Source organism: Centroberyx affinis, unplaced genomic scaffold (genome assembly GCF_046629955.1).
Source record: "Centroberyx affinis isolate AG114_WGS23_722 - 3 ecotype Tasmania unplaced genomic scaffold, CSIRO-AGI_Caff_v1 ptg002087l_1, whole genome shotgun sequence".
In the NCBI taxonomy this organism is placed as follows: Eukaryota; Metazoa; Chordata; class Actinopteri; order Beryciformes; family Berycidae; genus Centroberyx; species Centroberyx affinis.
In genome coordinates, this window is record NW_027280413.1 from 73,286 (window position 1) to 84,399 (window position 11,114).

An 11,114-nucleotide genomic window follows, 5' to 3' on the forward strand; every position below is an offset into this window, starting at 1 on the left:
TGTGTGCCAGAGGAATTTTCCCAGCGAAGTCCTACCCAATACCGAGCGTTCAGGACAGCAAATGGTTAGGTTGAATCCCTGTTGTATGGTATTAATCGGCGATAGAAAGTAGCAAAAAGGACATTTATTTTTATGAAAAGGTTGTGGTTTACTTTATAAAACCAGCAAAACCATTCATTCAAGCTACTTGCTTTTGGGGCCGCAGAAAATCATTTACAATTTTACATGTATATACAGAATGACAAGTTCCTGATTAGATGACAGTACAGCGATAGTTGGGGTCACTACCCGTACTACAGCCATCAGTCTTGACCACAGTGGTCTTGGATGAGTGCTGGGAGCTGCGCAATGTATTTCTGCGGCAAAGGCGCTCGCGGTAATTCTGGGCGAAGATGAGCAACATGAGGGGGTTTATGCAGCTGTGGGAGTAGCTGAGGCAGATGCTGATGTTGTAGGCGTAGACAAAGGCATTAGTTGGGGTGTTATTACTCAAGTTGATCACCTGAATTACATGGTAGGGGGACCAGCAGATCAGGAACAGGGCGATAACCATCAGCACTGTCTTGGTGGCCCTCTTAGCCCAGACGGACTGCTTGCGCTTGACCCGACGGATGGAGCGGAAAACGTGGTAGAGGGTGAGAGAGTAAAAGGTGCTGATGATGATGAGGGGGATGATGAAGCCCAGGATCGACTGGTAGAGAGTGTACCAGTACATGTCCTCAGGCCCGTCTAGGTACATCATGCATATCTCCATGTGTTGCTTGCGTACAACCTTGGCGTACATCATGACCGGCACAGTGAGGAGGAAGCTGCCCAGCCACACGAGCATGTTGATGATGATGGTCCACTGGATGGTCCTCTTCTCTGAGGTGGGGTGGACGATGGCGATGTACCTGTGGGGAAAAATTCATAAACACCTTCTTTAGATATGGGCTGCGGTGTGAGATTGATCATGACAATTTTGCTGAAGGGCACTTGGTAGGTAATTTTCCTCCTTGGCAAGCTGAGAGAATCAAATCTGGCAAGGGAAATGATTAAACCAAGCACCGTCTCAGAAATACAGTCTCATTTTCTCTCTCAAAACAGTACATTACATGCTTAGTAAAATGATTATGAATTCAATAACAACTAAGTTTGATATAGAGAGTACAATGTAGCAATGTACAAAGTTGCTAGGTAGAATAGCAGTAGAGTATGAAACATTTTTTTCCCCTGACAAATACAAGATGAAAGAGAATTACCATTACACGATGAACGTGTAAAGAGAGATTTCAATTGCTCCACTTTCGAACAAAATGTGATCATGAACATGGAAGTTGACAAGATAATAACTGAAAAAAATGTTTGCTATATTTGGCACAGCAGTGGTTCTGAATGTGTATTGTTTGTGTATGATTTTGGATTTCATCTCTTTACAATTTTAAATGATATTATGACAGGTAAAATCAACCATTTCTCATAGATGCTATTGCAGTATGTTAGTGTATTATAGCAATAGCAGCCAAAGTTCTTAAACTTTTTTTTCCCCTAAGTGAAATAAATTGTCTCATCCAGGCTCATTAAAACATATGTAGGCTCACAACCTTTGAATCTGAAACCAGAGTTTGAGAAACACTGCTATATAGTAGTATTTCCACTACGGTGCTATTGTATTAGTGCACACTATTACTGTACAATAGCAGCCTATATGCCTCATTTAAACCTTATGAGGGGCAAATGCAGCAACGACAATAATATCCTGGAAAGATTAGAACAACCACCTTACAGTTAAGTCAGCCAACAGTTAAAGTTTCCTCTGGCCTGAAATCTCCATTACAATGGTGCTCCTTAGTTACAGTTTGTATCTGAAGTGCAATGCAATCACACAGTTTGATTGCAGCGAACATGCATAGGTATAAGGCATAGATCATAGGACTGAGCGCATGTTCACGTGAAAATGTAAAGATTGCATTACCATTTGGCTAGTTGTAACCCGTCAGTGATTGACCTAGATCTTCAGACTTGTTCGACAATAGGGGTTTTTGTCTACTCTGTGATCAGGCAAACCAGCAAACCTTCAACTGCCTGTTAAGACTATTCATTACGGTGGATCAGCCACCGAAGCCACGCTTACCAGCAGTCATATATCTTTATTCCCTGTTGATAGGCAGACTTGAAAAGTTCCTTGCTCTTAATAACTGGGAACAGAGCCATTTCTGTCTGGCTCCCTTAGCCAGCAATCAGGTTTGAAAAGGATAGTTTAGTTAGTTTAGTTTACTGGAAATGCATTATTTGTCTTTATTTACACTAAATGCCATCCAAATGAAACTAACTAGATATTTACAGTTGCAGTCTGCATGTTACTGTGTCGGCGTGTGTGTGTGTGTGTGTGTGTGTGTGTGTGTGTGTGTGTGTGTGTGTGTGTGTGTGTGTGTGTGTGCGCATGCGCACCTCAGCTGACTGGTGAGATAAAATAAATTACATGATGAACAGGCATGTATTCCATTAAGATGGGGACATCCTGGTGATATCTTCCTGGCCATCCTGATATATTGCAATCAATTAGTTCTGAATTAACTTATAGCATAAATCAATTGTTCAGCATTCTGTTCACAGATAAAAGATAGACTTGTCAATTGAAGATCTATAAATATACTATGAGCCTGATGGTTGCATCAGTAAGTCAGAATCAATGTCCAATCACTGGCCTAGTGATATGTTGGCTTGGATCAGCAAGGTTAGGTATGGATATGATCAAAAACATACACTGTCACTTAATTACAGTGATCCATACATAAACTGTTTTATGCTCTGTAGTTGTAGCTTAGACACACTTGATTGAATGTACTTTGTTTTTCATTCTCTTAAAGCCATTTTGATCTAAAGGCTTATGCTTCAATGCTTGAAATTTGTTTTTTAGACAAATATATATAGTGAGGTTGATGCCTATATATGAATTTCTTTCCAAAGCCTTTGCCTTTCCATCCAGGCAAAGGGCGGCTACTTTAAATAATCTAAAATATAAGATAGTTTTGATTTGTTTAACACTTTTTTGGTCACTGCACAATTCCATTTGTGTTATTTCATAGTTGACTATTATTCTAAAATGTGAAAAATAGTAAAAATAAAGAAAATCATGTGTGTCCAAACTTGACTGGTAGTGTATAATGCATAGGTATGGCTACTCCCTTTTAGTTTTGCAAAGAAAAAGTATGGGTCGCAAAAAAGCACACAAATGAATGCCTGTGTGGATTTTCTCACAGCGGCTCTGCTTGCTGAAGCTTGACGCTGCCGGTTCAACCAAGGAGAGCCGGGTTTGGAGCGAATGGATTCAGATCAAAAACAACATTCTTGTTACAGCCCACACACTCAAATTGTGCTTAGATTCACAATATACAAACAAAAACGTAACTCTTTAACATGTTTTTAATATTTCAGTGTTTGTGAGGTTTAACATATGAACGTGTTGGCTTGCATAGATCGCATATAAACACACTGGGGTGCTGTAGTGGGGGGAATAGGGAGGGAGGGCCCCTAAAGTGTCTGGACTAGTGTATATTTGTAATTATTTTATACTTTTATTTCACACTGCTCTGGTTTATTCTGATCCATAAAAAAGCTAATACAAATCTGTAAAAATATTATCTCAAAAATATGATATAGTAACCTGAGACATACTCGAATAAGCAGGGATATAATTTGCTATGTTTTTCCTGTGCAGACTAAAACAAAACTCTCCTCCCAAGACAGATTTTGAACAGGAAATTGGTGAAAGTGCAGTTATGACAACCAGATAGTGCTATTCGGGGTAGTGCCCAAAACCCATAATTTCAATCAGGGATGAGTCTGATAACTGTTCAAGAAATGAATGTGTGGAGGTGTGTCTGAGTTGTGGATGGGTTGGTGGAATAATGGTGGTGTGGGGACAAGAGGGATGTTGAGGGGACCCCAGAGTCTCCCCCTGTGCATACGGCCTGTGATTCCTAGCTATGCCCCTGTAAACACATGGACCAATACACAGGATCAGATATGACCGTCCCTTGTGCTATTAAACTACATTGGGCACCTATGGAAACGCCTGGCCTGGATGTTAGAGGGAAGGCGGTTGGGTGAGAGCTGGTGTATCATCGGGGTTATCAAGTGGGAAACTCCTATCACAGATTGATTTCATTAAATTAGGGCAATGACATCTGACAGATATGATCAGGACTGAGTATTTAACACCCTTCATGTACTAAGAGCTAAAATCCAGGCATTTTGTATCCAGATAACGGCTTGATCTCTTTTCCCTTTATTATTTTTATATTTTACATTATCAACAGTTTTATCCCTTCTGAACCTTTAGTTTGAGCCTATAATCAGCTGATCTTAAGGTGTTGGAGTTGTGTTTTTCACAGGACTATTTGATCATTCTTTTGCTGTTTCCTTCCAGTGAGCCATGCCACGTTTTATTCAGTATGTGCATACACTATATCAAAGCCTAGGGACATTGTGTTTTGCATACAGTGTTCCAAGGCTTCATTTGCATCCAAGTAATTTGACAGGATACAGTTAATTCTTAGTGATTTCAAGGCCAGATGCAGTAAAAACACTATTAATGAGATAATAAATAATGGAGAAACTTCAAATTAAATATTAATTAAAATTTCAAATACGCCTATAAACATCCAGAATTTCATCCATGTTACTAAAGTTAAACAAGCAAACACTCATGTCTGAAATTCATACGCATTTTGAAATATATTGCCATTTCAATATGTTCTCCATGCAGCAGGGTTCTCCTGTTTATGACTTTCATTTTCAGTGTTGTAAAAAGTCTCATTGTTTTAGTATAAATAATTAAAAAACAAGAAAAATCACAGATTTAGTAGCTACTGTATGGCTCCAACATCATTTATCTGTAACGACCTGCTGTATTTAACTATTTCTCACATAGGTCAACGTTTTGGCATGCAGCCATGCACAATGCCAAAAGTACATATAGTGCTCATATGTTGGCAGAACACAATGAACTCGCCTGGTGCACCATATAAATACATTGTGTGCATATGCGTATTCTGAATGTGCCAACTCATTCTGTTTATTTTTGTTAGGTGATAGTAGTTTAGATGAGTTCAGATGAGCCATTTGAATGTCTGGTGTTCAGATGGTAAACATGTCACATTTAGTCTACCATTTATGCAGAGAACACTTTGTATTATAGGCTGATGCACTAATGACGAGGCTACTCCACTCTCTTTTTCTTTTCCAAAACAAAAAGCCATACAACTGGAAGGCTAAACCATTTCAATGCTTTAGATGCACTGAAATGATGAAAGAAATGATGGAAACTGTGAAAAGATACTCGGTCCTTGGTTGACACAACATGTTTACCTTGATTCTGTGTCATTTTAGAGATATTAAATAATTAATGAATGAATTCCAGGTGATATTTCTTTTCCCTAAATTGGAAATGCACTGTGCTGCTTTGGCGAAGGCTAGAACTCTTCATCTGATTTATTTCAACAACTTCTACAATAGTAACAATAACTGATACTATGAATATCAACGGATAGATTTAGCACTTACCTATCAATGCATAAGACAGTAACAACTCCCACTGTGGTAAACTGGTTGCTGACATCCACCACAACCACCGCTTTGCACATAAAGTTTCCGAACACCCACTGTCTGTCTCTCACCAGCTGGTGAATGTTAAAGGGCATCACAAGCAAGAAAAGCATATCGGCAATTGCCAAGTTCAGCACGTAGATGTCTGATACCATTTTCTTATTGCAAGTGGCCACCGCGTAGATGACCAGTCCATTGGCTATAACTCCAATTGAACAAAGAATGCCATAAATTGATGGGAATATGTGCATGAAAGTGGTTATGTCGATGAAGCTGTAAGGTGAGGCAGTTGTGTTCAGACATGACTGGTTAGTCAAGTTGTCTGTCTCGTGATTTTTGCAAAATATGCCCGTATTATTCATCTTCAGATCTTCCAGTAGTCGCCTCGGTGTAGTGTAATTAAAAGGCGCACCAGTGCTGCGCAGCCAGCGTCTGATCTCCAAACTTCGGCCGCTAACTCAAGCACTCTCCACTCTCCGAGATTGCACGTATCCTTCCCTTGGGTTCGTTCCTGCGTGAAGTGATGTGATCTAGATATTATGGTTTAACGCAACGATGGTCCCTGACTCATGTTCATCTCTGGATGCAAAATTCGATCTGCGTATAACGGTGCGCTCCGCTGTGCGCCTTACCAGCCACACATGTGCGTCTAACTCAGCCAGCACTATGAATCCACTAGTTCCCTCCCTTTTAGCATCACTTGCTGTTTCGTCTCACACTCCATGCATCTTAAATGAAGTAAGGATAAAAGTAATGTACTTAAAAGCACACTGTGAGGCTAGAAATCTGTATGTAAGATGGAGAATCTAAGATGGAGAGGGATGAAGCACTTTTGCTGTTGCACTGTGATGCATCTTGAAGCGTATTTCAGTTTGAGGTGACTTCATATATTTTCACTCAAGTAAATGTAAACGCAGTAAATGCACAGAGGGCAAATGTCTTGTACAGAAATGTACAGAAATCAGTGTATGAAAATTGACTTACATTCAAACTGTAAGACATCTAACTTTAAGAAGCAATCAGTTCAAGAATAACTGGACAGTCACATCTTTTTACATAATACATCGTATTATATTATACTTACCATACCTTATTATATTATATTATATTATTTTATATTATATTATATTATTATATTTACCTTAAAAGGTTTGAGGCTTATTTTGAAATAGGGAATATTTGGCCTTCTTTTAGCACAGAAATATCATTGGGGTAAGTCTGTGTAAGGGATTTGTTGACTTGATTCCAACACTGATTTTGCATCGCAAATAAAACATGTAGCTTATTTAATGTTTTTCCAACCCACCTTTTAACCAACCTCCGTTTTGAAATATGGATTTATTTGAAGCTTTAAAAGATTGCATTTAAGTAGGCTATGGAATTTAGTGATTTGTTTCTTTTACGGTGAATGTGGCCTGAAGGCAGTGCTGTAAATTTCTGTCAAAGCTTTGATTTTGTTTGGAGCTTTGATCTGACATCATTAAAAATAGGCTGACATTGCACAGGAGAGAGGGCTCTGGTGGGATTTGGTAATGGGTCAGGGGTTCATGTGGCTCCAGAAGCAGGCTTGACCATCTCCGTCTGGACACACAACCAAGAGGCTTATTGCATGTGATAACCCCGACAGACTCAGATGGAAGGACACAGGAAATGGCAGTCAGGTTCGCCAGTTTGTCTTTTATTACTGCTCACAGCAGTACTGGATTGCAGTGCAGCTTGCCTAGACACCTGCTAACCCTAAATGTTCCTGTATAGCTGATAAAAAAAACTTAGAAACTGTTGAAGTAGTTGAAGCACTGTTGAAGTGCCCATAAGCAAGGTACTTGACTCTCAACTGCAGTGGAGCTGTTTGGTAGCCAGCCGTACTAAAGTCAGTCTGAGTGTGTGTGTGTGTGTGTGTGTGTGTGTGTGTGTGTGTGTGTAATAACCACTCCACCCGCAACTACAGTACTCCCTAAGGCCTTTGTTGTAACTAAGAGTGTGTCTTTGGTCAATTTGGTTCTAAATAAGGTTTACAAATCATCTGCTCCTCAAAATGTTCAACTACAGTCTCATGATAAAATGAGACTGTAAAAGCTCAGCGTCAATAATGCTCCAAGACAATAATGTTATTATGGTTTTATGAAACGTCAAATGTCACATGCCTGTCTTAGAATTGGAGTGGGACATTTTAAGATTACCATCTAAGATTTGAATACAAAATAAGAAGAGGATGAGTAGTGTGCTTTCTTCATGTTGGCTTCTGGTGACATTTTAATGATGTGATTCCTTATGGTGCTTCCCCCCTTGTTCTATAAATACTGTTCAAAGTACATCATAACATGATTTTAACAAAGGCCTTCACATTAAAATGTACACTTTTTTTTTTTGACTTGTGACCCTGCTCCCCCCTGGCTGCTCTCCGTTTCCAGAACACACTGTAGATCTGCCCCAACGAGCTCCTTAAATTGCACCGCTCTGTCAGCTCCTGATGGAAAGGGAAAATCCACCCTAAATAGAATTCATATTTTATTGCTATCATCTTGATCACTTCAATCTAGAACTGTGAATATAAACACCTCTTTCCCAGAGGTAGAAATAACACTTATAGTTCTGTGATCACAGGCGGAGCCCTCTAACAAATTACCCTGCTACTTCATGAGTCGCTGGAGACCAAGTGGATGCAGAGTAGAGGTACGCTCACCTTATGACAGGTCATGGGGTTGAGTAGGCTCATACTGATGAGCACGTACATGCAAATTTCAGTGTGCTGAAGCGATAAAATGAGTGGCTAAGCAACACAACAACATGCCACATCACAGACCTGATCGACTGCAAATGTGCAGAGAAGTACTCCAGTCCCTCTAAAGGTTTGCAGACTGTGCGATTGCGACTGTCTTTTGCGTTCACTTTCTGTCAGACTGTGAGATCGGAGAGTAAGATCTTGATTATCAGCCTGTCAGACTGTACAAATTTAAGTGACGAGGCTGCGTCCTACGTCAGCCAGCGGCTCTCCGACCAACCTCTGACGCCCGACTGACGGCCAACAAAAGCGACGCAGAGAATTTAAAAATAGTGTCGGTGAAACAGCAAGCAGTGGCGGTAATGATGGCAATGTTTTGCCTCAAGGAGCCCAAAAAGAGGAGTCTGCTCTTTTTTGTTGTATCCCTATGGATTTTGGTACCTTCATCATGCTTTCCTTTTGAGCTGGACATGTCTGGTTATGTTTACATTTTATGTAGCTGCCGCGCTAACATGCCATCTTTACTACCATGCTCCCATTCACTCATGGCACATCCACCACATCCAACAGATAATATCAGATGAACAGGCAGGACGTTGACCATGACGCCACTGTACAGATCTCCTCCACACTTATTCCGCTGAATAAGGCCGTCAATGCTGCTACACTCCATGCAGAATGCACACGTATGGCCACTGCTGGGTCTCTGCCAGCTGACACATAAGCTTGTGAAATGCCATCACAAAGCCAGTGAGCGAGCCTCCGTTTTGACAGGGTCTTGCCACCTTGTCCCCATAGCACACAAACAACTGTTGTGTGCGTCTCAGCGGAGCCGTGCGCTCCAGATAGCATGCCAATGCACGCACTGGGCACAGATGATGCAACCTCTCCTCCCTCTCCCCAGCATGGGGAGGACGGTAGTCAGAACGCATCTGAATCATGTTTGACCTAAACAAACTTTTAATGTTCTTAGTGATAAAACACAGGTTTTGTCTGAGTGTAGTGCCATCCAAATCCCCTCTCACCAGTAAACAACTGCAGATGGATACTGCATACAGATCACACACTCTCTCAGCTGATGTCAATGCTAGCAGCAGCGCCGTCTTGATTGACAGCGATTTAAGAGAGGCCTGCCTAATTGGCTCCAAAGGCTCTTTGGAGAAGGTGGCCGAAAACCGACCTCTCCCTGAAACCTTCACGACAAAAGGAGATGGCTGATGTAAACACTTTAAGTGTAGAATGTGCCAGTCCCCTCTCCACCAGGTGCTGGAGAAAAGAGACTATAGATCCAACTGAATAATTCAATGGGTCATCGTCCCTTTCTCCACACTTTTGGAAACCCAACCATTTTGTTATATAGCATGAAATGATGGATTGTGCCTATGTGCACTGGATTGTCTGCAGCACGTCCTCAGACAACCCCACGCGCATCAGTCTGTCCCCTTCAGGAGCCAAACCTTGAGAGGTTGTCCCAGGCGGGGCATCGCCCCTCTCGCTCCGTTCGCCCGCGACAGTGTCCACGGCGACACCACCAACAGCAGCGTCATATCCACATACCACAGAGCATTCGTGTGGTCTGGGGCCACCAGAATGACAATCAGTCTCTCCTGTCTCTCTCTTGCTAGTAGAGGAGGAATGAGATGGAGGGGAAGGAGAGCGTACAGCAGCTTCCTTGTCTATGGCGTGTGACTGAGCGTGTCCAGCCCTAAGGGCGGACGGTCCTGGGTCATCAGCGGACAGTGTTTATTTTGCCTTGTGGTAAACAGATCCAAGTCCGCTCTCCAAATCTGGCTCACTGTCGGGATGCAGTCTCCACTTGTATGATATGGAGCCGGCTTGTGCTTTTGTTCCCTTTTCTGTTGAGTTTGTATTATTGGCATTTTCATTGTTCGGCCATTTGTCACTTCCATCTGCCATAACCTACTGTACGTTGCTATCACATGCATTGGTTTTACTTTGCATATGTCTTTGTTTTTGAGTGGGGGGACCTGTGTCCGCAGGATGGTGTGGGTCCAGAAGTTCTCTCACACTGCATGTTGTGGTGTGGTAAGAATAAAGGTAATCATTCATTTTCAATAACAGGCAAACAGGGAGGCACAGAGGAGTGCACAGTCTGGCAGATAGAATGGCAAGCAGGTTTGACCCAGTGAAATTATCGCATATGTCCTCGTCTCACGCACATGCCTGCCTGCCCGCCTGCTCAGCCAGAGTTGAATTGTCTTGAACTTTCTGATATGGCAACATGGAGTTTCTCCACACAGTTGACCAATGACGCTATGTTGCCTGAATAGTGAAATTAGAGTTTGTTCTCATTTCACTAGGATAGCAACCTCCCTATGGCCAGGTGACCCTGCCCTCACCTACTGTGGCACATAAGTTGTCCTGTGTAAGTGATATCTGCCGGTCAATGTTTTTAGACTTCTTTTAAACTTGAATAAATCTTAAATTTTACTAACACGGTTTCATTTCTGCAATGCGATTTCTTTTACAATGCACGTTCTTTTTAATTTAATAAAGACTGATTTTTTTTTTAACTAGAATGTTGTCTTGTCCTCAATTACTGAACCAGCTCCAACACCTTTCCTGTTACAATCGGGAGTAAATAAATAACAGACAAGGCAACAAGAACAAAATTAATAAAAGCCAGAAAGACCACAGAAAGGCGTTGCAATAAAAGTACTTGACACGCCAGCTTGAGTTCCTCAGGCAAGTTGTTCCAAAGCCCACAAGCTGTGACAGCAAACGCCGGTCACGTTTAGTCTTTAGCCTGGACACAAGAACATTCAAAATATAGCGGGCAGCA

General features: G+C 41.5%; 1 protein-coding gene across 1 annotated transcript; it reads right to left on the reverse strand.

Moving 5' to 3' along the window:
• Positions 1–253: 253 nt before the first annotated feature.
• mchr2b (melanin concentrating hormone receptor 2b) lies at positions 254–5,951 on the reverse strand. Its single transcript, XM_071531511.1, has 2 exons — positions 5,548–5,951; positions 254–893 (listed from the first exon to the last, which is right to left on the reverse strand). Exons 1-2 carry the CDS (start codon positions 5,949–5,951, stop codon positions 254–256), a joined length of 1,044 nt encoding a protein of 347 aa, XP_071387612.1.
• Between the last annotated feature and the right edge of the window lie 5,163 nt (positions 5,952–11,114).